The following is a 26,558-nucleotide window of genomic DNA, read 5'->3' on the forward strand; positions in this document are numbered from 1 at the left end:
CTAAACCCGCCCCCCACCCTCTTCATCTCTGCTCTCATCTCCCAGTGTCTCCCCTCCACTCCTCGACTTATGCATAAGCCACACACACCATTTTTCTTTTTTCCATTTTTCAGACTCTCCAGATTCTTTTACTCCTCGGGGCCTTTGCACATACTCTTTCCATTTCCTGGAATCTCTTCCTCTCCACTGCTAAGTCTCCCTTCTTCACCTGGCTGCCTTTTGCTCTTTATTTCAGGTTTTAGGCTACATTGTTATTTCTTCATTGGGGTCACCCTTGATGCTCTAAACCAGGAGCTGGCAAATTATTTTCTGCAAAGGGCCAGATCCCCAAATTTTCACTTTTGCTGTCCCAAAAGTCTCAGTTGCACCAGCTCAACTTTGTCATTGTAGCTTGAAAACTGCCATAGGCAAATATAAATGAGCAAGCCTGGCCATGTTCCAATAAAATGTTATTTACAAAAACAGGCTGCAGTCCAGGGCTGACATTTGCCACACACTGTTCTTATGCAAAGAAGGTATCTGTTTTTCTTTTTAGTACTTATCCTAAGTCACTAATTGCCCATTTGGAAAGCAGAGATTCTATTTTGCTTATGCACATGCTCAGTAGTGTGCTTAGCACACTGTAGGTGCTCAGTAAGTATTTCAGTGAATTGCAATGCCCTGAGTTAGTTGTTTTATGAATTTAAATAAGTAGAGATTTAAGGAAATGACATAATATACATGTATGTATGTGTGGGAGGGACAGAGAGAAAGAAAGAGAGTTGAGACAGAGAATGAAACTATGAAGAATATGAGAAGGTTTCCTTTTCTCTCTAGACTCTGTCATCATACCTACAGTATATAATGTACTTTTGTGGGTTTTCTACAAATATATTCTATTTTTCCATGAAACACTCTCCACAGCTTTGGAGTGGCTATGTACTCATCCATTCATTCATTCCGTAGTTATTTACCGAATGTTTGCTCTGCACAAGGCACTGTATGAAAAGCAAAGCTCTGCTGGATCCTTCAAGAAGACAGCAGTAATACTGTCTTCTTGTTTTGCATTTTTGGGTTCAGGGCTGAGCTGTATCGGGCCTCGGGAAAGTTTGAGCTACTTGATCGTATTCTGCCAAAATTGAGAGCGACTAACCACCGCGTGCTGCTTTTCTGCCAGATGACGTCCCTCATGACCATCATGGAGGATTACTTTGCTTTTCGGAACTTCCTTTACCTGCGCCTTGATGGTGAGTGTGTAAGGAATTAGGCTCCACAGCCACGCTATTCAGAGTACAGGGATACTGGCAACTCAGATCCAACTTCAGTCGAAAGCAGGGGTAAAATTGTTGAAGAATTAGCAGAGTGAGGTCCAGCTTCTCTAGATGATAGCAGTTTTTATATCCTCCAGCCTAAAATAAGCTGAAATCTTTGTGCAGATGTTTTTCCTACATTCAAGCCAATGCAAGTGACTTAAAATCATTTATAAGTACCCCAATTAAACTAAACTAAAATTAAAAAACTCTTCTTGCCTTGGGCTTATCTATTCTCTATGTACCCCCCCCTATATAGAATATTTTGATAAACCTTTAGGTTTTTCTGTGAAGGCATATTTTAAAGGGATAAAAGTTATGATTCCCTTCTTTAGAAACAGTATAATAATCCACATAAGATTATATCTATCATTAAAACTTCTCTCATTTTCTAAATAGAAGTATATACATGCTACCTTAAGAGACATGGCTTCATTGTTTGCTGGATTTTGTGAACTGTGCAGAATATTTGCCTGATTTCTAGAGTGACACCATGTCCTTAAAAAATTAGTCAGAAAATATGAATTTAGAGATACTTCCTAAATTGCTGTACGATTTGGATAGCAGCCCTAGTTTTTCAGAGATTAGGGATACCAAAATGTTCTTACTATGGCAGGGGGTGACATTTTCCAAGAGTGGTATATAGGAGCTGGTTTACAGCCAGGATGGCGTTGAATTCCTGCATGGTGTTTCTAGTACCAATTTTTATCTGATGTAGTATTCAAGTTATTGTCAAGTGGGAAATTTAAAGTTTATGTTCCATTAAAAGATGTTTTATTTTCAATCCAACATTTTCTCACCCTCTTGCTATGAACTGGATACAACTGGATATATACCACCCTCGGACCTGCCGTATTTTCTCTTGCTTGAATTTTTAACTAAATTCTCTATATGGTATACCTATTAGGGCATTGTTAACTCTTAAATTAATTATACCCTCTGACAAACTTGATTTTTTAAAGAACTTTACTTCCCTGGTGGTTCGGATGGTAAAGAATGTGCCTGTAAAGCAGCAGACCAGGTTCGATCCCTGGGTCGGGAAGATCCCCTAAAGAAGGGAATGGCACCCCACTCCAGTACTCTTGCCTGGAGAATCCCATGGGCGGAGCAGTCTGGTGGGCCACAGTCCATGGGGTCGCAAAGAGTCGGACACGACTGAGCGACTAACACAGTTCCCTCTCCTTGAGGTCACTGAAAACAGATGAATGCTTAAGTGAGCGTTGATTCTGAATTCATGACACAGCTCTGTCAGCCACAGTCTGTCTTTAGGCACGTCTGCCTTGTGTCTTGTCCTCAGGCTCAACCTGTTCCTTCCTCCCTCTCTTTGAGGGGAAGCCCTCCGTCAGCATTCTTCCTTTGAAAGGCAAGCCCGCCTTCACTGCTGCTCAGGTGAGAGGCCACCAGCTCTGTTTTCCTGAATAGACAGTCCCTCACAGATGTCCTGCAGAACTATTGTTTACTGCTTTGTGGCATTTTGACTGGAATCTCAGCTCCCTGAGGGCTGTGGCCTTGGAATATTTGAGTCTGGAAAACTGGCAAGAAGTGACTTCCTTGAAGCAAATCTTTCTCACGTATCCTGCCAGCTTGAGAGAGTATCTTTAATTGTCTGTTGGTTGATGCCCTTATTTTTATCAATCATAACAGTCAGAAAAGCTCATGTTTATGGAATGCCTACTATCAGTACATGTGGGATACCAGGCAAAGCACTTCCTGTGCATTATTTATTTAATTTTCTCAGCAAACAAGGTATAAACACAATCCCCATTTAACAAATGAGAAAACAGAGGTTTAGAGAGATAAGTTAACTTGCCGAAGTTTACACGTGAGGCAGATGGTGAAACCAAATGGTAACTTTGATCTCTCTAACTGCACATTAATTTAGAATCAGTTTAGAATTAGTTTAGAATCTCTGAAAATGCAGGTTGTTTTCCCAGAGACAATATTTTTAAAAATGATTTTTAACTTATTCAACAATTTTTAATTAATTGAAAATGACCAGACCATTTCAAGAGAACGAGCCACTCACTGATCCTGCTAGCAAAGAGTAGGTTGGAGGAAAGAAGCAAACAAGTTCATTAAGTGTTACAGATGGCATTCAGAAGGCTTCATGGACTTCTAGCTGAAAGAAGCAACAGCCATTTGTTTCAGAGTTAGAGAGAATTCATGGGCAAACAATCAACATACACATGGATAAATTAGTACACCTACTTCCAACTGTACCACCCTCCAACCATATCCCCTTAACCCAATTGTTAAAATGACTTTGGATTTTCATTGCTCAATTTTATATCCCAGATTTTTGACCTCAGGAAAAAAAATTTGATGGCAGATAAGTAGATATTTTTTTCCTGGCAAAGATTATGGTTGCATGAATAGATTTAACTACGATTCCATCATAGTCTTTGTTTTCACTGGAAACAATTTTTGAATGAGAGTAAGCAGTAAAGTTAAGTCCCAGAAGACAACATTTTCCAAAAGCAGCTGAAACTAAGTTAAAATGAGTAATCATAAAAGCCTGACAGTGTGTTCCTTCTGGAAAATTTGCAATTTTCAACACAATTGCCTTTATTATTAACTGTATTCTTGGTTATGCTCTGCATCAAAGTCTAAAAGAACTTGGACTTGATACACTTTAAATCCTGTGCCCATATACAAGCAGCACTTCTTAGGCTGGAAATAAACCCTGACACGGTAGTTTGAATCTCCTTGAGCAGCATGCCAAAGATTGCTGATGATCAGCAAATATCTTGGCTTGGAGAACCTTTGACTAATGGAAATAGTAATCCAGAAAAAAAATTCTGAACCTTGTCATAAGAAATGCCATAGCTTTGCATGAGAAGTGACTCAATCACATCTTTTCCTGGCCTTATAATTTATCAGGTTCCATGTTGTGTATACGGTTGGTCCCTCATTCCTCAGTATCAAGTCAGGGATTGGTTCCAGGACCCCCACAAATACTAGAATCCGCAGATGCTCAAGTCCCTGATATAAACTGGTACAGTGTTTACGTATAACCTATGCACATCCTCCATATACTTCATGTATTTTTATGCCATTTTAATTTTACTTACGTTGTTTATTCTTTGCTGTACTGGGTCTTCGTTGCTCTGCATGGGCTTTCTCTAGCTGCAGTGAGTGGGGGCTTCTCTTTGCAGAGCACAGGCTCTAGGGCACACAGGCTGAGAAGCTGCAGCGTGCAGATTCACTAGCTGAGGCTCAGGGGCTTAGTTAACCCAAGACATGGGGAGTCTTCCCAGACCATAGATCAAACCTGTGTCTCCTGCGTTGGCAGGTGGATTCTTAACCCCTGGACCACCAGGGAAGTCCTTTCATATAATTTAAATCATCTCTAGATTACTTATTATACCTAATACAATATAAATGCTGTGTAAATCATTGCTGGTGCTCAGCTAATTCAAATTATGCTTTGGGGAACTTTATGGTATTTTTTTTAAAATTCCAAATACTTTTGATCCACTCTTGGTTGAATCCCTGAATGTGCAAAGCAAGACTACAAAGAGCTGACTGTACTGTTATCTCTGGGAATGTCTTCTTTCCGCATATTGGAAAGATTTTTATTTGCTTGTTTCTGTGGCTTTTCCTCCTATTTCTGACAGAGGGTGAAATGTGAACCTATAATTTTTTTTTAAAAAATCACTGTATCTGGACAGATGATGTAGCAAAAAGGTTTCATGATAGAATGGAACTTGCCTTCCATTGTCATTGTGAGCACACAGTTCTCTGTGATCTCAGAATGCTGGTTCTGTACATAAAAGAAAGAAGGACACCACATTTTTGAAACATTGTTCAACAAAACACATTTTGTGTCCTTCCCTGCAAATCTAAATTTTTGCAGTTCATCATTGAAGGATTTGACCAGGTTGCTCAACTGGAAATCTGATTTATAAAGTAAAATGAGCTCTAAAGAACATTTCTCCATTGAATGGGGACACCCAAAGGCCCTGGTTTCCAATCCCCGTTTGCTATATTCAGAAACTACATCCCCTCCCCCACCACAGGAGAGTACTTAACTATTTTTATTAATGTGAAAGACAGATGATCCCCCCATATTTGGGAACTTGAACCTCCACAGCAACTCAGTTCCATTAGCTGGAGTCACTTAAATGTTTTAATCCTCTGAAATAAATTGCTGGTATATTTTCATCCTTAAAAAAAGAACACCATGTAGAAATAATATTTGTATAGCAGGCAGTTAGTGACTATCAAGTAATATGCATACATATTTCCCAACAGGCTAAAGCCTTTTTCAAAACTCTGCAGCTGCATTTCTCTGGTAAAATATATTCAGATGGAATATCATAGGGATTTTTTTTTTTCCTTTTCCCCAATGCAGTTCATGAAATGGCCAGGTGAATACATTACAAACACTTTGAGAGTAAGGGACAGATTTGGAATGCAAATCTGGGGACCTTTGTGCTGTTGTTGTTCAGTAACTAAGTTGTGTCCAACTCTGAAACCCCGTGGACTGTAGCCTGCCAGGCTCCTCTGTCCTCAACTGTCTCCTGGAGTTTGCTCAGATTCATGTCCATTAAGTCAGTGATGCCACCCAACCATCTCGTCCTCTGTCACCCCCTTCCCCTGCCTTTGATCTTTCCCAGCATCATGGTCTTTTCCAAGAGTTGGCTCTGCGCATCAGGTGGCCAAAGTATTGAAGTTTCAGCATTAGTCCTTCAAATGAATATTCAGGGTTGATTTCTTTTAGGATTGACTGGTTTGATCTCCTTGCTATACAGGGACTCTCAAGAGGTTTCTCCAACACCACAATTTGAAAGCATCAATTCTTTGGTGCTCAGCCTTTATTATGGTCCAATTCTCACATCCATATGTGACTACTGGAAAAACCATAGCTTTGACTATAGGCACCTTTGTTGGCAAAGTGATGTCTCTGCTTTTTAAGACTCTGTCTACCTTTGTCATAGCTTTCCTTCCAGGGAGCAAGCGTCTTTTGTTTTTATGGCTGCAGTTACCATCCACAGTGATTTTGGAGCCCCCAAAAATAAAATCTGTTACTGTGTCTACTTTTTTCCCCTTTGCCTTGAAGTGATGGGACTGGATGCCATGATCAAGTTTTTTGACTATTGAGTTTCAAGCCAGCTTTTTCACTCTCCTTCTTCACCCTCATCAAGAGGCTTTTTAGTTCCTCTTCACTTTCTGGCATAAGAGTAGTACCATCCGCATATCTGAGGTTATTAATATTTCTACCAGCAATTTTGATTCCAGCTTGTGATTCATCTAGCCCAGCATTTCCCATGATGTACTCTGCATAGAAGTTAAATAAGCAAGGTGACAATATACAGCCTTGTTGTATTCCTTTTCCAATTCTGAACCAGTCCATAGCTCAATGTCTTGTTCTAACTGTTGCTTCTTGGCCCACATACAAGTTTCTTAGGAAACAGGTAAGGAGGTCTGGTATTTTCAGCTCTTTAAGAATTCTCCATAGTTTGATGCGATCCACACAAAGGCTTTAGCATAGTCAAAGAAGCGGGAGTAGATGTTTTTCTGAAACTCCCTTACTTTCTCCATGATCCAACGAATGTTGGCAATTTGATCTCTGGTTCCTCTGCCTTTTATAAACCCAACTGGCACATACAGAAGTTCCTGGTTCATACACTGCTGATGCCTAGCTTGAAGGATTTTGAGCATAACCTTGCTAGCATGTGAAATAAGTGCAGTTGTATCGTAGTTTAAATAGTCTTCGGCATTGCCTTTCTTTGGGATTGGAATGAAAACTGACCTCTTCCAGTCCTGTGGCCACTGCTGACTTCCAAATTTGCTGACACGTTGAGTGCAGCACTTTGAGAGTGTCATCTTTTAGCATTTGAAATACCTCAACTGGAATTCCATCACCTCCACTAGCTTTGCTGGTAGTAATGCTTCCTAAGGCCCACTTGACTTCACATTCCAGGATGTCTGGCTCTAGGTGAGTGACCACACCATCATGGTTATCTGAGTCATTAAGACTTTTTTTGGTATAGTTCTTCTGTTTATGCTTGTCACCTCTTTTTAATCTCTTCTGCTTCTGTTAAGTTCCTTACCATTTCTGTCCTTTATTGTGCTCATCCTTGCATGAAATGTTGCCTTGGAATCTCCAGTTTTATTGAAGAGATCTCTAGTCTTTCTTAGTCTATTGTTTTGCTCTATTTCTTTTCATTGTTCACTTAAGAAGGCCTTCTTATCTCTCTTTGCTATTCTCTGGAACTCTGCATTCAGTTGGGTGACTACTCTCTCTTTCTTCCTTGCCTTTCATGTCTTTTGTTTCCTTAGCTATTTGTAAAGCTTCCTCAATCACTTTGCCTTCTTACATTTGTTTTTCTTGGGTATGGTTTTGGTCACCACCTCCTGTACAATGTTATGAACATCCATCCATAGTTCTTCAGGCACTCTGTCTATCAGATTTAATCCTTTTGAATCTATTTGTCACTTCCACTGTATAATCATAAGGGATTTGATTTAGGTCATACCTGGATGGCCTAGTGGTTTTCCTTATTTTCTTCAATTTAAGTCTGAATTTTGTAATAAGGCGCTTTTGATCTGAGCCACAGTCAGTGCCAGGTCTTATTTTTACTGACTGTATAGAACTTCTCCATCTTCAGCTACAAAGAACATAATCTGATTTTGGTATTGACCATCTGGTTATGTTCATGTGTAGAGTCATCTCTTGTATTGTTGGAAAAGAGTGTTTGCTATGACCAGCGTGTTCTCTTGCTAAAACTCTGTTAGCTTTTGTCTGCTTCATTTTGTACTCCAAAGCCAAAGTTGGGTGTTATTCTGAGTATCTCTTGACTTCCTACTTTTGCATTCCATTCCTCTATGATGAAAAGGACATTTTTTTTTTTTTTTTGGTATTAGTTCTAGAAGGTCTGGTAGGTCTTCACAGAACCAGTCAACTTCAGCTTCTGTGGCATCAGTGGTTGGGGGTGTAGACTTGGATTACTGTGATGCTGAATGGTTTTCCTTGGAAACGAACTGAGATCATTCTATTGATTTTTTAGATTGCCCACAAGTACTGCATTTCGGTCTATATCCAAACAAAGCAGCAGGTAATGCACCTGGCGATGGCTCACCCCATGGTGTCTGATGAGACTCCAAAATAGTGAATAAGCAGAGAATATGAAACCCCAGAATATGTTCTTCATGCCCAAAAGTGAACTCTGTATTCTGGGGTTTCATACTCTCTGCTTATTCACTATTTTGGAGTCTCATCAGACACTATGGGGTGATCCATTGCCAGGTGTATTACCTGCAGCTTTGTCTTTAGTTTATATCCTTTGAACTGAACAGTTCAGAATATCAGCATGAGAACTGACCCAGAGATTCCTTTTTTTAAAAAATTATTTTGGTTTCAAGTCTTGCTAAAGAGTAAAAAAATATTCCATTCACATTTTATGTTTTTACTAACCAGATCATGCTCAGTAGCCATCCAAATGGCAAAATACAGTAGAAATCAATTTCCTTTTGTTTCCATTCTCTTGGGCATAAACAAGTCCCCACTCTAAAGTCGACTGGCAAAGTAGCTTTAAGCCGTTATAATAATCCTTTTAGGCATGTGTGTGTATATTTTTTTAAGTTATTTGGTGTTTTCAAGCATGAAAATAAATCCGGAAAATGTTTTCACCGAGTTTTAGGTTAGTGTGAGAATGTTACAAGATTTGTAAGTTTCACAGATTCCCTATCAGAATATTTAAACTCTTTTCAATATTTTGGAACAATGAGGAGTAGATAGAGCATTCGTTCTTGATTACAGAAAAGTCTCTTACTATCTCTCTTTTTCTTTTTTCTAATTGCAAGATGTTCAGTTTTCCTTTCAAAAGTGCAAAAACCTTAGGGGTTTCCTCACCAATACTAAGAGGAATCTGAGTCTATTTCTCAAGGAAGCAGGCCCTTTTGTCTAGCTCTGTGCCATTTTCAGACAGGAGTTAATTGGCAAATTTATTTTTCTCATCCCCTCAGGTACCACCAAGTCTGAAGATCGTGCTGCTTTGCTAAAGAAATTCAATGAACCTGGGTCCCAGTATTTCATTTTCTTGCTGAGCACAAGAGCTGGAGGCCTGGGCTTGAATCTCCAGGCTGCTGATACTGTGGTCATCTTTGACAGCGACTGGAATCCTCATCAGGTGTGCATCTCTCTGCCTTGGTGCCCTAGCCTCCCTTCTGGAGAAGACTGGGGAGGCTAGCGGTTCCCTCATATGCATTTATGGGGCAGAGCACATTCCTAAACAAGTGGACCGTGTCTCCAAAGGGAAAACAGTTCAGCACATTCTTATGTCTACTTTCTTATATCCCTTGAAACATAGATATTGAGGTGTCTTACACATGCCTTTGGTGTGCCTTTGAAGAGTTCAAGTTTGCAGGACAAAAACTCAAGTTTCCCCTTCATTTTAAGCCCCTCCATCCCCCATCTCCTGGGATTGCCACTGAACAAAGTATATTTGAAAGTGTTAGTTGCTCAGTTGTGTCCAACTCTTTGCGACCCCATGGACTGTAACCCACCAGGCTCCTCTGTCTTTGGAATTCTACATGCAAGAATACTCGAGTGGGTAGCCATTCCCTTCTCCAGGGAGTCTTCCTGACCCAGGGATCGAACCTGGGTCTGCAATGGCAGGCGGATTCTTTACTGTCTGAGCCACCTGGTAAAAATGAGTCCTAGAAAGCTGTAAATAATGTCCCCAAGGTCACACAATTTGTATATTAGTTTTTTATTCTGTGTGTTTTATTTAAAATCATCGTCAAAAAATATTCTATTCTATACACCTTAAACATTTTAAATCAACTATACTTCCGTTTTTAAAAACACATAGAAATATTCTATGAGCAACTACTAAAAAAACAAATAGAATAGGTCTCTTGTGGCAGTTTCGTCTGGGAGGTAGGTAGTATACCTGCCTATAAGATAACTCAGTAGAGCAATATTCAGGCTTCCCGGTGGTAAAGAACCTGCCTGACAGTGCAGGAGACTTAAGACACGCAGATTCGATCCCTGAGTCGGGAAAATTCCCTGAAGGAGGGCATGGCCATCTACTCAAGTATTCTTGCCTGGAAAATCCCATAGACAGAGGAGCCTGGTGGGCTACAGTCCATAGAGTTGCGAAGGGTTGGAAATGAATGAAGTGACTTAGCACACATGCAGGGTGATATTTTTGAGGATTAGATTCATATTGGAACAAATGTGGATTCACAGTAGTAAAGAGAACTGCAGCTCTCACATAGGAAGGTGAATTCTACATCAGCTTAGCCTGGACTCCTTCCTGTACAGGTCTCATGGACTATAAATACGCAGAATCACACCATCTCACTAGGTTGTTGTGAAGATTGGATGGAAAAGGCTTACAGAAGTTGTCTTTATCAGGAAGTGGAGTTCAGATGCATTAGAATTACGAGGGAGCTTTTTAAAAACAGCCATGCCTGCTTGTCATTCCCTGCACCCTACCCTTAATTTTGTAGGGCCTTCCCACTTGTCTAGACTTCTCTATACACAAGCTTCTGGGAGATTCAGACACAGACTTCCTCACACATCCGGGGATCCCTGACTTCAAGAATAAAGCAGTGATTCCAGACCTGTGGGTGCCCACCAGCCTTGACCACTGCATGTGCCCCTGCCATTCTTTCCTGGTGATGACATTCAAGTCGAGTTCCTTTTGAAATTTTCTCACCCTGAAAGGGGTTACAGGTGACCAGCATATAGTGTATTAGTCTTCAGGAGATAGTCTCATATGCCTTGTATATTTTTATATCCCATATTTCTTTCCAAATCACAGGGAGAATTCACATTCCCAGGAGAAACCCACAGTTTTCCTCTTGCCGTGGTAAATGTTCCACAAACATTTATTGAAGGGCTGTTATGCCACGGGCACTGAGCTAGGCTAAGTATCTAGGGAAGGATGTGTGATTCCCCTCCTCCCAGGATGCTTAGTCTGCCTGGCTGTTTACATCACCCTCGTCGCTGCTGCCTAAATATTCAGTGAGATACAGTAACCTGGGTATAGGTGAATGGAGAGTTCACTAGATTTTATCTTCCAGGATAAACACTTCTGTGGCATCTCAGCTGTTCACCCTCATTGGCACAGTGTTTATGCTAAGAATCCAAGGAAATCTAGTTTCCAGAAATGCCAGTATACCATGAGAAAGGATGCTGGGACATCCATGTGTTTCTGTGTCTATCTCTCTGTCTCACACACACACACACACACACACACACACACACACACACACGTTTATGAACAGTAGCTAAAAATGGAACCCCAGAATCAAAGTAAGTTACATGCATACCTAACACAATGCATGTGAATTGAAACTTGGGCAACAAAACACAGACCCCCACATTTCCTCTGGTCTAACTCATCCCAAATTCCTCACACTAGGCCATATATTTCTGCAGATATTTATATATCTGCCATAGGTAGATTCACTTCCACCTGATTTGGTTAACTAGAATGACTAGATTTTTTTTTTTCATGCCTGTCATTTAATCATGGCCATTAGTTTGGGCACACTTTTATTTTTTTAATTTTCAAAAATCAGTGATGTTCGAGTGATACAGATGAACACTAATTTTTCATTTAAAAAGTAGGAGAACTAACTTTTACTAAACAACAACTCTCCCAGATACTATGAGGCACTTTGCATACCTCATTTCAAGTAATCCTCAGAGTATTTTATATGTAAAGAAACCCAGGAAACACAGCCAGGATTCACACCCATGTCTGTCTAAGTTAGGGTTTAAATCCTGGCTTTGGGCTCTTTCAACCTTGTACACTTGCATACCTCCCCCTCCAAATAAAAGTTGTAGAGTTCTTTTTCCATCTTGGCTTCAGCATGTATTGAAGAAACACTTTTTTCCTGTAATTATTCTTTATTGTATTGAATCAAAATTAAGGCACATTGGTGAAAGGGGGTTTATTTGACATAGGTTGACAGGTTGAAGATTTGGCCTTAAAGTTGCTAATTGGAGGCCATTGCTAAAGTCAAAGATAGAACATATGAATGTGGAATTATCACTAAAACCTTCTGGGGTCACCAGGACTCTCATTTCCAAACTTCTAAGAGAAACACGGGGATTATTTTATTTACTTTAACCTGTGGAGCAGGAGCTGTGTTGTTATTACAGAGAGGTCAACAGCATAGTTACTTTGGAGGTCCTTTTCTCAGGCTGTGTTCTTGTCTTCAGATATCATCACACCTAAATCAGTGTGATGGGGTTCTAGATCTCTAAGACTGCAGAAATGGTAAATAATCCATTCAGTGATTGCAATACTTATCTCCTTGTCATAATATTGATATTTCCCCCCTTTTTTGGCATAGAAGCCCACAGGCTTACCTTGCATAAACTTCGTCAGCCTAGAAATAGACATTTTTGCTATTTTCCAAACAGATCATGTTAAACATACCAAAAAACACCACCACCACCACCAACAAAAACCTAATGGCAACAAGCTCCCAAGGGTTCAAGAACTTGTTCCCCTGTTTGTAGGTGGTCCATGCTCTCCACTTCCTCACCTGTCATAATCTGCTGCAAGCTGGACCTTAGTATTTTATGTTTTATCAGCATCTTCTAGGACAGGCTCAAACTATAACCCAGGGGTAAGTCTGGCCAACCACCTGAGTCTGGACCACAATATAAGCAAAGAATGATTCTCACATTTTTACATATAAAATGTGCAATTGAAAAAGAAAGAAAAATGAGTATCAGCCTTCGGTAGGAACAGTTGCTCAGTGTTTGCTCTTGACCCAGGCAGCCTGGAATATTTACCACTGGGCCCATTCTGGAATCGGTATTCAACCCTTCTTCTGGGAAATAATCGAGGTGGGTGGCACAGAACTTGCCAACTCAGCTGCTGCTCAGCCATTCCGGTGAAGATGTGTGGAGAGAGGACCGAACTCAGGGCTTGAAGAGAAGTGTAGGGTTTCCTCCCTAGCGACTCTATACCTTCGGCTTTTAATGATCTGCCTCACTTTCTCCTCTTTGGAAAATAATCTAATTTGGACGAGTCCCAGCTGTCTTCATAGTTTAGCTCTCCCATTCAGATATCTTCTGAGAAGAAACTTTTGCCCAATTAGTCATTTAATTGTAAAGGCCCAGCAAAGACAGGTCTCCTGGGCAGGCTTCGGCCTGTTGCGTCTCAGTGCTGCACGAGTAGCCAGGAAGCGCATCTTGTCGAGATGATGGCCTTACAGCTATGGAGCGTCAGCTCTGTGCAAAACGCCTTTCAAAGGTGCCAGGGATGCAGGGTGCAGGGGACGGACCTTTGCCCTAAAAATGTACACGGATTTAATGGAGGACACATGGAAACAGCTAATTCACATTAGCCCAGAAGCCATTACCTGGACCGAAATACACAAAAGTGGACCAACAAGTTTTTATTATGTGGCCTTAAAATTAGGTAACTCTGCCTCGTAGCTTTATGAAGGATTTTATTTAAAGATTTCATTAAAACCGTATTTTTTTATTACAAGAGTAATATATATTCAAAGCAGAAAAAAAAATTGCCAAACCACATGAAAATAAAATGAAGAAAATGTAACAACACCTATCTGGAGATAAAAAATATTATTGGCTTCTTAGTATTTGTCCTTTCTCCCTTTTCTTGGTACAGATGAATATATGCACATACAGCCTAATGTACATATTCATATATAACTTGCAGTTTTCACATATAGCTTTGTGTCATTAAGTTTTCTGCAGTATAATTTTAATGTATTATCTTGGCACATATGGTAGAAGACTGTAATTTATTTCACCAATCTGTTACTGTTGAATGTTTACTTAATTCTGCTTTTTAAAAAAAATTATAAATAATATATAATGCTGAAAGGTGCAGCCTTATCATAAATCTTTGTGGATATGCATGATTATTCCCTTAGGATGCATTTTCAGAAGTGGAATTTCTAAGTTAAGGACCACAATCAATTTTAACACTTTAGATACACAGTGCCAAATTTCTGTCCCCCAAATGGTGACTTGTTTACCACTCTGCCAGCTTTCCCTTTCATTCCTCCAGACTAAAGGTTGAGTCTTCGATGATTTGAATTAGATACCAGAAAATTTGCTACATGGACAATCATTATATGAACAATGTGTGTATATATGTATAATGTATGTGTGTATAATTCAGCAGTATCTTGATAATCATCTTTAACACCTTCCTTTAACCCTGCAACCAGCTTCCCTGGTGGCTCAGGTGGGAAAGAATCTGCCTGCAATGAGGGAAACCTGGGTTCGATTCCTGGGTCGGGAAGATCCCCTGGAGAAGGAAACGGCAATCCATACCAGTATTCCTGCCGGAATTCCGTAGACAGAGGAGCCTGGCAGGCCACAGTCCATGGGGGTGCAAAGAGTCAGACAGGGCTGAGCCATGAACACTTTCACTTTAACCCTGCAACTTAGGGTTAGTTGTAGTTAATATCCAAGTCATACTTGTGACATCAAATTTATTTTTATCTTTTTAGTTAGGGACAAATCTGGTGAACCTAGGGACACATTAAAAACAACAACAGCAACAAAACTATCTTGAGACCTGGATTTCAAAACCTGAGATGTATTTCAGTTAGCTTGGTTAATTTGAACTCAGGTTCCCTCAGCTAGCAATGACCTTGAATTTTTCGAAGGAAGGTAGCTTGTATATTTTACAAATGTAAGTAGAATCTTGCATTAGTAAAGGTGGATTAAGTAATGCCTCCCTGGTTTCCTCTTGGGTGGGCAACACGGCCGCTAACCCAGACGCATTGGCCCTCAAGCATGTGGTTCTCCAACAGGACCTGCAGGCGCAGGACCGCGCTCACCGCATTGGCCAGCAAAATGAGGTCCGCGTGCTGAGACTCTGCACTGTCAACAGCGTGGAGGAGAAGATCCTCGCCGCCGCCAAGTACAAGCTGAATGTGGATCAGAAGGTGATCCAGGCGGGCATGTTTGATCAGAAGTCTTCCAGCCATGAGCGGAGGGCCTTCCTGCAGGCCATACTGGAGCACGAAGAGGAAAATGAGGTACGGCAGAAAGCCGAGTCTAGGAAGTCAGTGACCCTGAGTCTCGCGAGGGTTAAGAAGGCCTCTTTGTTCTTTAAAGCATTACCTGGGCTGTTGTTAATTAAAATGAATAAATTAGCCGCTATCTTACCTCTATAAATTTCACAGAAAGGCTGTGAAACTTATCCTGACGAGTTTCTTAAAAGCAGCTGCTAGAGGGACCTGAAGGCTTGGCTAGCGGGTGCTTCCCTGGTTTCCGCCAGAGATGCTACCTGCACGGTCGACTGTACTGTGCGTGCTGCCCTCTGCAGGGAGGGTGCAGAACTGCAGAAAGGCCTCTTGAAAGAAGCTGCTAGATGAGACTACACAAAACGGAAGGGTTCCTCCTTGCCTTTTCTCTCTCCATCCTTCAGGGCCCTTTTTCTCTCTTGCTTTTTGATCAGGGATCACAGAACTTCAGTATGTTTGTAGGAGAAGCCCTTGCAGCTGTCTTTAGCTCTTTGAGTCATACTTCTACTGGAAAAAGAGTGACCTTAACCTCCACTCCAAATTCTCCCGTTAAGAACTGACCAAAGACTGATAAAATTACTGACAAAAAAAATCTCTTTTTATCTGCCAACACTGTTCCAAGAATGCATCGATTTTGTTTCTCTCGGGGAATCTCTGGAGAGCTGTGTTTTTTAAGATTGCTAGTCTTAGTCATTCGTTACTAAATTTTCATTCCCAAATGGGTTTGAAAGAGTTAAGAGATATAGTACGTAATCTTTATAAGACTATACAAAATACCAGCATCAGTCCTTATCATAAGATTGACTTGGGATGGACAGATCTGGTTTGGTGTGCCCATGTTTATAAATGGAAAAATGGGTTGGTCATACATATTTATGTGGAATACTATTTTCATTGTGTATATTAGATATACAGTTAACCTTTAAACAACACAGTTTGAATTGTGTGGGTCCACTTACATGCAGATGTTTTTCCATACTAAATAATACAGCACTACATGGGTCTGTAGTTGGTTGAATCTGGGGATGCAGAGGAATCATGGATCCGAAGGGCCCCCATAAGATATACATGGACTAACCACAGTTGTTCAAGGTCAACTGTAGTTTGATTTTGCCTTAAGTAGAATGTTTTTAAAATCTTCTATAAATTATAAGCCAGATTCTTTCAAAAATCTCATTTACTTTTTTTTCTGAAATAAGTTGAAATGTGAAGTAGTTCTTGATATTTAAAAGAATCCTGAAATGAATCTTTTTGCAAATTGAACAGCACTTTTCTGTTATGCCTCTTCACTTGTCAGTCTTATATATTTGATTAGTTATCTGTTAGATTTCACTAAAATGATGAAAATGCATATGTATGTACACTCATATTTTTAAATTTTTGATCTTAAGTAATTTGCTATATTTGATTCTAGGAATTGAATGTTTGATACACATTTGATTCTCAAAATTGAATATTTGATACAGATTTAGAATCAGGTTGTCAGGGTTTTTTTTAAAATTTTTTTTATACATTTGGAAATTTAAAAAATAGAATAATATGCAGAGTTGATAGTCAGCTAGGCATCTCCATGACATTTTGGCTTGTTTTGTTTTATGCAGGCCTTGTGGAAATAACTGTGACCTGCATTAGCTGGAATCTAGTGTTGCCTGTAACTTTGCAACCTTCTGAGACCTCAGGGAGATGTTTACCTCTTCTAGTCCTCAGGGCCCTTGCAGGACAATTGGTCCTGTCCAAAACATCCGTGAAGACATTTCATCTATAAGACATTTGACCCACACCAAAAGTTCTTTGATATTTGTCCAGAACCACTTGGCAGGGACCAAATATGCTCATGGATATTGTGGACAGAACCAAAGTTCAAGAACCTTTTGGCGTGGACCAAAATGCCTTTGGACATTTTGGACAGGACCAGACGTCTGCTCACCCTGAGGGCCACCAGGTGGAGCCTTCAGTGGAATCTGATGCCAGTTGCTTCTAACTGAGCAGACTTGCTGGGGCTCCACACCCCTTCCAGGCTGTCTGTGTGTTGGACAGATGTTACCATTTTCTGGATAGCACATGTCCTGATGTGAAGATGTTTGTGGACCCTGATCGCCTGCAGTCAGGGTCTCTGATCCTGAGTATGCAGCAGCCATCACCGTGGTTGATGGATCATGGAGCACTAGGACATAAGGAACCCAGGCAGATGTATGGTCCACTTGCCAGCCAGTTTGTGCTCTGTGAAAGCCAGGCTTCTTGCCAGTTTACAAGAGCATCTTTTCATCTTGGGCTTGGGAGAAGTCCAGCCTGACACTATATAGGCTATGAGGGGATAACATGATCCCAGGAATAGGGTGGACAAAGCCGGAGATCTTTTCACCAGAGGATATACTAACCAAATTCTTTGTATCTTGCAGTCACAGCCCACTCCAACTAGTCTATTTCTTTGTCAGATGAAATATAATAATGTATTTAGACAAATTGCCTTCCATCAAGAGATGAACTAGCATAGGTTTTTCACAAGTAATTTTATCTTGAGTCATCAGTTTTTACGTTACTGACTTGCATTCATTTCTGACACAGTACACCAGACATTACCTTGGGAATAGACAGGGGCATCTCCTTTAAGCTGCAAAACTCCATACTCTTTCTGGAACAAGCTGCCTCATTTTGAATGTATCAATATGACTTGGGAAACTGGATGTTTGAAGTTCTGGGTTTCCCTTTCTTCCTTCTGCTAATACTCTGAAATTCCCCATTTGATTTTTAACAAGCTCACTCAGCATATGATAAAAAGCATTTTGGACTATAAGTTTTGTAGTATCTACCCAACTTCTGGAATCTTATAGAAAAGATTGAAAAGTGTGAAAATTATAGAATAACATTTCTAAAAAATTTTAGAACTGTTGGTTTCTGAGGAATTTTTAGATATGTAATGTGCCTTGGTCTAACATATTATAAAATGAAAATGTGAGGCCTTGGGTAATTGCTTTCTCTACCTCATTTAAATTATTTTCATTAAGAAGAGTTTTGTGGGGCGTTTGTTATTGATACCTTTTGAGTTGTCACAACCATAGCTGTAACAGTAGCATAATAGTGCCCACTGAAATACATTGATTAAACATATTTTAAAGGCTATGTATTTGACACATATAGCCATGTGATTTTTGTGGTCTTGCTTTGTGTCTTATCACTAAGTTTCACATACTCGTGTTCTTCATAAAGCTTTGAAGATAAGCATTTATATTGCGCATAAGGTTGATGGAATTAAAAGAATTAATGCTAGACCCATTCTCATGGGGATTTCCTTATTTAAATCATACATCTACTCTGTGGAGTAAATGTCACGCCCATTTTACAGATGAGGTCATTGAGGCAGGGAGACAGTAAGTAGCCTATTTTGAAAGTAAGGAAATCAAGGGACTTCCCTGGTGGGCCAGTGGTTAAAACTCCATACTCCAAATGCAGGGAACATGGGTTTGATCCCTGGTCAGGGAACTAAGATCTCGCATCCTGTGTTGTATGGCCAAAAAACATAAAATTAAATTAAGGGGATCAAGATACACCCCCCTCCCACCCTCAAAAGAACTGGTATTTCTTAGAGTGTACTAAGTTTCCTGCCTAAACAGTTTTTGCTCTGGAAAGATGTTTTGAATTGCTTGCAAAATACTTATGGCAAGTGACCCTTCTGTTTTCTTTCTGGCTTGAAATGGGGTCCCATTGGTCTGGGGAATCACCTCTGGAGATTCACCTTAGCCACTGGTACCTCACCCCAGTTGTCCAACCTCTCTCCTAAAACCTGTTAACTCATTCTGTTCTGTTCTGTTCTGTTCTTAATCCCAGGAAGAAGATGAAGTGCCCGACGATGAGACTTTAAACCAAATGATTGCTCGACGAGAGGAGGAATTTGATCTTTTTATGGTAATGTTACAGAAAAGCATGGAAACAAATGGCTCATTCCCTCCCCCGCTCCTCTTCTGTTAAACGCATGATGTCTGGGGCCTGTGTGCCCTGGCCAAACTTCATTTGTAAAGCCTGAGCCTTTTCCTTCAGTTCAGAGGCTGCAAACTAGCTGGATTTAGCCTGCAGACATATTTTGTTTGGCCCATGCCATGTTTTTTAAAAATTTCAAGTCTGTTGCCAACACAAAAAGAATCCTGATTTCTGGCTTCTCTTGAAAAATGAGCATGGGCTGTAATACCAGGTCCACCTCTGATGGAAGTGTTTGGCTAGGGCTGAGTAGCAGTTGAACCCTCAGGACAGGCCATGTGGTCCCCAGCTTACCACAGACACACCCCCGCTTCCAGCTCATTTCTAATGCCGGAAGGCATCCTTCAGGGAACTGCCCTGCTCCTCCAGGCAGAGTTCACAGCTATTCCCTAGCTGTCTCCTTAGGGCTCCAAACAAATAAGTTCCCTGGAGGCGGGCAGGGGGAACAGTAGGAGGACAGGAACTGAAACGACCTCCTCTCTTTCCTTCCTGTTGAAGAGAGCCTCCCTAAGCAACCTTCTAGGTATGCGTGCTAAATTGGTTCAGTCGTATCCAACTCTTTGTGACCCTATGGACCGTAGCCCACCAGGCTCCTCTGTCCATGGATTCTCCAGGCAAGAATACTGGAGTGGGTTGCCATGCCCTCCTCCAGGGGATCTGCCTGACCCCAGGATCAAACCCATGTCTCTTATCTCCTGCATTAGCAGGCAGGTTCTTTACCGCTAGTGCCACCTGGGAAGCAACCTTCTAGGTCTGCATCAAGGTACAGCCTTCCCTTAAAGATCTAAATTGGTTGCCTTTCACTGGTATAACACAGATGCAAAGAACCTTGACATTTGAAAATTTAATGTCCATGATGTTTCAACATTGACTTTCCAGGATACATAATCATCTGTACTCTTGCCAAAACCTGAATTTGATGTATGTCTCTGGCCTGCCACAAGGTCAGTAGGGAAGGGAGCAAGTCTCTTAGCTAGTGAGTGAGGCCCTCAGAAGTCATATTTGATTGTATTCTTAAGGCATTAACTATAGCTATCTTATTTACCTCTGTATCCCCAGTGCTCAGACCAGTTACTGGCACATAATAGATGCTTAATAAATATTTGCAAAATTTCAGGCCTCATGAGGATGTCAGCATAGGTCAGGACCTAAAAAGGCCCCGTTCATCTTTTGATCTTTCTAACATTTAGCCTGTCTGTGGAGTGAGTGAATAAATGCTGGGGAACCCCCAATCAGAGCTCCCAAATTTGAAGCCCCCAGGTCTCAGACAGATGACTTGCATGAGGGAAGCAAGTGGACAGGGGTGAGTGGATGGTGGTGAAGGGTGAACCAAAGGGAGTCGCTTTGTCTCAGGAAGACAGAGCTGAAAGTCCCATGTAGTCAGAAATTCTAGCTTTTCAAGAGAAACTAAAAAGTGAGGTTTTTGTATTCACTCTCTGGATTGCAAGATGTTTGCAACTAAATTCGATTTTTTTATTATAATTTAACACTTCAGGCCAAGTAAAATATGACCCTGGGCCAAATATGACCCATAGGGTTTGCAATTTCTACCTCTTCAGCCTAGACAGTCTGAGAAGGGAGTCCCAGCTGTGTGAAAGCTTAGTTATTTTTGTGACTTTTGTCTTGGGAACAATGATTGTGCTCACACGCAATGATTCAAGATAAAGGATAGTTAATTCTTTCTCAGGAAACTTTTTAGTAGCCACAGGACTAGCTCCTACCCTGGGATGCTCACTCTCCCCCTGCCCTTTAAAATGAACGCTCCTACCCATAGTAAGGCCATTTTGAAGAAAAATGGCAGAAAAAAGACTTTACTAGCATGGTCAACACAGGGTGTTCATAAAACCTAAATTTCTTAGACTGCCGATCACCACCGTTATAGATTATTTTCTGTTTGGGGAGATTAGAGATACACTTAGGAAACAGACTAATCTTTTCTCTCCTTGAGGAGCTTATTAAAATGTAGATGACTGGGGAACACCAAGGCAAGCGGCCTTCAGCTTCCTTGGCTGATCACTGATTGGCAATAATTCAGCACTGCTATAGCCGCAGACACTCTTGAGGCCCTTGGAAAGGATAAGCTATCTGCCATTATTCAAATCAGATTAGGCCCAGAGATGGAGGTTTCCATCAGCAGCCGGGAGATAAGGGAAAAGGAGTACTTCTCTTTTCTGCCTTTCTGGCTGGGTATTTGTAAAAATTGAAAGCCTCGGGAAAAAAGAAAAAAATTGGATGTCTGGCCAAGGCTCAGCCTTCTTTTAACTGGGCACAGGTGAAGCTGGCTATGGAAGGCTTTTCTGTAGGCATTTTCATTTTGTGAACATGTGCTGGTTTCTTAAAGGTTGACTTCTCATTTTTGGATAATACTGATTTTTGGTTTGGTTTGCCTTGTGTTGGTTTTTTAAAGTCTTTTAATCAGACTGCTGCCTTTGGCCAATTCACTATTCATTAGCACCTCCACCAGGGGGCAGGAAATCAAATTGAATCCTTGCCAGTTCAGATTAAAAACTGTAGTGAGAAACAAGAATGGAATGTGAGCTAGATTTGGAATTCAAATATTTAAACTCTTAATCCATTATTATTATTATTATTTTTAAGTTAGCTCTGCCAGGCTCCTCTGTCCATGGGGATTCTCCAGGCAAGAATACTGGAGTGGGTTGCTATGCCCTCCTCAGGGGATCTTCCCAACTCAGGGATCAAACCCAGGTCTCCCTCATTGCAGGCGGATTCTTTACTGTCTGAGCCGCCAGGGAAGCCCATAGAGTAATACAGACATATTATTTGAGTTTTGTATCCTAGGCACTGTAGTTAAATAACACACATTATGCAGATAATCTCTTTAAAATAAAACCTTTCTTTTGAACATTTTTTCTTGTTTTCTCCTTCCAAAACTGACTTCAGAAAGTTATCTCTTATTACCTATGAATTTTAACTAAAAGAGATTTTTGACAGGCCCAGATTCATGTCTGAAATGTTGTGCTAACATACTAACATTTTAAAAGCTTTAAAAAGCTTTTAAGCTGCTCTGTTCCCTACAGAGGCATTATTATTTCCCCTTAAAAATAATCATACGCATTAGCATAAGGTTATTGGGTGTTAAGACAAACATATGTAATAGCCAAATGATAAATGAATCTTACTTGCATATGAACTTCAGATTTTGTACTTGTCTTCTGTAAGTAGAAATCTTTGGGAAGAGTTACAGTCATAAGAACTTTAATCTTATTAAAAATTTCATCAAAAATTTTTTTTGTATTCTTCCTAAAAGGAAAAAAAAGCAGTGCAATTTATTTTCTTTTATATTAGAAGAGAATTATTCTCTTATTTGTGGACTAATGCATGGCATAAGTCATTTTACAAGTCTTGGTATGGGAAATGCTAATCATATAAGCAAAAATTGAAGTGGTGATATTTTGCCATCTCTGTACAGTGCCTTAACAAAAAATGGTTTTTCTTGAATACCATCTAATAACTATTAGGAAATTACCTTGAGAGGCCCCTGTTTAGATTGCACTGTTTGTTATCTAAGCATCCTCTGTGTGCTGATTCCAAAGGTTTGTTGGATCTCATTTCTGATACCAGAGCATTAGGAGGCAGGATTAAGAGCAACCTCTCCAGCTAACTATAGCATATGACAGAATAGGACGGCCACATTTATCTACCAATGGGACTCCGCCATGCTCCAAGCCCAGCCCATCTTGGGAATATAATGATTTCCAAAAATGTTGAAATATGAAATGTTGCATAGTTTAAGGAACTTTGAACTTTAGATCGATTCTAGAGGTCCAGTTTGGACTTGAACAGAAATTTCTTTTACATCCTGTTATCAGTTTTAGCACTTTAGAAAAAATTAATATTGAATTCCCATTTCAGTACAGTAGAACTGAAGGAAGAGGGAAAAGGTCAATCATTTAATGGTTAATGGTCTGTTTGTTTTAGAAATGGTCTCGCCAGTGACAGACACATATACCTAATGTATACAGCAATCCAGTGGAGGTTTTGCTTTTTTTAACCATCACATTGTTTAGTTATAGGTTACAGGCAAATACATGGCACTTAATTTATTTACTAATGCACTGGATTTTTTAAAAAGAAAATAGGACATGGGGATATAGGCATTTTGAAGACTGTTGAAGGAAGCCATTTCACTTACATCAGTTGAGATGAGATTTCCTTTGATATCTGTCACTCTGTGGCATAATATTTTCATAAGAGCTAAGCTTTTTGAAACCTGAAGAACTGAGGGTCATTCCTTCTCCCAGAGCTCAGGGTACACCGAAAATTGAATACATTCACGACTGACTGACTAATAAACCAGTTATGTGCTCACATGTCCAAGTCCAACTGAGGGTGGCTATTTTATAATGACACTTGATGACTAACTCTTCCTGGTTGTCTGATTAAAAGCATGAGCCCCATTGAGGTACAGGAAATTTTCTTAATGAACTTTCTCTTTTATATGCCTGAAGAATACTTTTACACCTGTGCAGCAATGAGTTGTATCACCAGGGCTCATATTTTTAACTCATTTTTTTAAAAATTGAAATATAGTTGATATATAATAATATCAATTTCTGCTGTTATATTTTTAAAATACACCCCCAATTAGAATTTTCTCACTGTTACTTAAGGGGGAGCTTTTGCATCCACATAAACTAAGAAAAGGAATTTTTTTAAGGAGTATTTTTTTAAGTACTTAAATAAATTTCAAAGATGGGGACCGGGGAAGGGAAGAGATTTTGGCCTTATGGATGAGCTAGAACAAGTCAGAACACAGAGGCTCCACGGGGGATGCCGAAGGGGCCCTGCAGCCATCGGAGGAGACTCGCAAAGAGACTTACCTGTTGCTAAGTCTACACCATACAGAATCCCCTTGCCCTTTGGTGAGACTTCTGTTCATCCCTCCAGCGCATGGACATGGACCGGCGGAGAGAGGATGCCCGGAACCCAAAACGCAAGCCCCGCCTGATGGAGGAAGACGAGCTGCCCTCGTGGATTATTAAAGATGACGCCGAGGTGGAACGGCTGACGTGTGAAGAGGAGGAGGAGAAGATCTTCGGGAGGGGGTCTCGCCAGCGGCGGGACGTGGACTACAGCGACGCCCTCACGGAGAAGCAGTGGCTGAGGGTAGGTGTGGCTTTCTCCACTTCCTGCTCTGTGGGGCGTTGTTGGCTCGGTGAAATCAGAGGCCTATGGCTGGACCCGTTTGAGGGGGACTGGTTGCCGCTGCTACGGGAAGGGGCTCTTGAACACAGATAAGTCAGTTTGCTCTTGCAGCGGAGTCATTCTGCATTTCGTTGGAAGATAATGAAGAGGTGTTTTGCAACAGCAGGATTGGTCATTGGAAACATAGGATTATGAGAGCTATGAGACCCGCTAATGTTTTATGACTCGTGATTGCCTGGTCATGCCTCACTTAGAGTTAGAATCGAAATGTGGTAGGGGGCTTTAGAAGTCTTTTTCATTGTTCGCCCTCATTTCATGTTCTTTAATCGGAGTTTCACTTTTGCAAGTCTTGCAGAGAGAGTTCAGGACAGCAGTCTCTTCTGACTACATTGCTGTTTCCTAGACCCACGTAACATTAGCACTGCAAGGTGCCTTTGTACTCTCTTGGTTTTGCTGAGGTCCAGAGAGGTTAGGTGACTCTGCAAGGTCACACAGCTGGCTAGAAACAACAGAATCAGTGAGTGCTGATGCATTTGGGGGCTTGATGTTGGCTTGATCTGATCCGTCCCTTGCAGATGCTGCCTGGGGCCTGGGACTCGGGTCACTGACACTTGGAAATGGTATTCTATAGTTTGGATTGTTTTTTGTTACCCTGCTTTGGAAAATGTTGATTCCTCGTTTTGACTGAGGTCTGTGATCTCAGACTGTTTGAGCACAGAAATATCAAACTGCTCCTAGGAGCCACATGTGTGACTGCCCAGGTCAGCGTGACTGTTCCCTTTGAAGGTTTAGCCACACTTTCGTTTTTGGGTACAGACTTAGAACCAAGGCAGACAGAACAGTCTGGGATGTGCATTCCAGGCAGGGCCGGTAAATGCGTGATGGATATAATAAGCATGGTTGGGTGAAAACCAAACAAAATAGAAGCTGTTTTCGTGAGCTGTTCATTTTATCAGAAGCACATGCAGTTTCCAAGCGTTGTAAAACATGGATTTTAGGACCCAGGCTGTACGTAGGTAGGTGGGTGGGAGGACCATGGAGGAAGGGTTTTGAGATTGGATATCTCAGGCAGACAGGTCTTGGCCCCACTTGAGAGGCGGTTTACTCGGGCTGTCTATGATGAGAGAGAATGACCTGAATTTTGAAAAGCTTGACGTCTGTGGTGTCCTGAGAAGAAAGGGGCAAGGAAAGCGTTGCTCCTCTCTATGGTTGAACAATGACATGTGAAATGTAACTTTTGTGTGGTGGTTTTACTGTCACATCCAAACATTCCAGTGGCCTCAGAATATGGTTTTATGAGTTTCTTTTGTTTCACTGTTATGAGGTTGTAGTTGCATAATTAAGATCCATTCGCTAATGGGAAGAGTTTTTGCTTAATACTCATTTCTGAGCTGGGGGGAAATTCTTTTCCCCTTCTCTTTTATGTGAGCAATAAATTAACTACCTGGATATTATTATAGGGGATGAGACAAGAACCTAGGCCAGCATTTTAAAGTCTATCTTATAAATGTATAATTTCCAGACACTACAAGCAAAATAATCGTTTATTGGGCAAGAAGGTAGCTGAATGTATCCTTTTTTAATAATCAATGGAAAACGCTCTTCAAGTAAATAGCGTTATGAATCCTAGAAAGTTTTCAAGGTTAGAATACCTCAGTTTTTTCTCTTCTTCAGTTTATACCACTCAGGATGAGGGCTGTGCTACCACACAGGAGAAACTCCATGAATGCGTGTGAAAATGAAATGATAAACTTATAAGAAGAAAGTGGAAAGTTACTAATTTACCAGTCATGTTAGAGTAGTATTGTGTATTTTGTAGACTTCCTTTTTTTTTTTTTGTCTAGTGTTTCTTCACTTAGTTCACATTCTTTTGTCTAACAAAAGGAACATGTATGTCTAAAAATGGAAAACTAGCTTGTTTTACAAAACTGTGCTGTGAAATTGATGTTCAGAATTTTCACCTTAAGGTGCCTCGCAAGATACCACATCAGCCAAGAAGGATAAAACTGTTCTCAGGGCAGCTTTATTGTAATATTCCTTTTTGTAATCTCATCTCTTGGAAACTGTGTCTCCATATTCAGTGTGAGTTGATAACTTGCCATTAACCAGGCCATGCAATTAATGCAGGATGCCTCGTGGCCTGAG

General features: G+C 40.7%; 1 protein-coding gene across 9 annotated transcripts in view; it reads left to right on the plus strand.

The window, feature by feature from the left end:
- SMARCA2 (SWI/SNF related BAF chromatin remodeling complex subunit ATPase 2) overlaps positions 1–26,558 on the plus strand; it is a 177,285-nt gene that overhangs the window by 88,966 nt on the left and 61,761 nt on the right. For all 9 annotated transcript variants that reach the window (XM_069576449.1, XM_069576455.1, XM_069576453.1 and 6 more), the window contains exons 23-27: positions 1,060–1,226; positions 9,261–9,424; positions 15,060–15,287; positions 19,101–19,178; positions 24,156–24,374. In XM_069576449.1, the coding sequence (XP_069432550.1) occupies positions 1,060–1,226; positions 9,261–9,424; positions 15,060–15,287; positions 19,101–19,178; positions 24,156–24,374 (856 nt within the window). The remainder of the gene's footprint in view (positions 1–1,059; positions 1,227–9,260; positions 9,425–15,059; positions 15,288–19,100; positions 19,179–24,155; positions 24,375–26,558) is intronic.

The sequence above is a fragment of the Ovis canadensis genome, chromosome 2 (genome assembly GCF_042477335.2).
Source record: "Ovis canadensis isolate MfBH-ARS-UI-01 breed Bighorn chromosome 2, ARS-UI_OviCan_v2, whole genome shotgun sequence".
In the NCBI taxonomy this organism is placed as follows: Eukaryota; Metazoa; Chordata; class Mammalia; order Artiodactyla; family Bovidae; genus Ovis; species Ovis canadensis.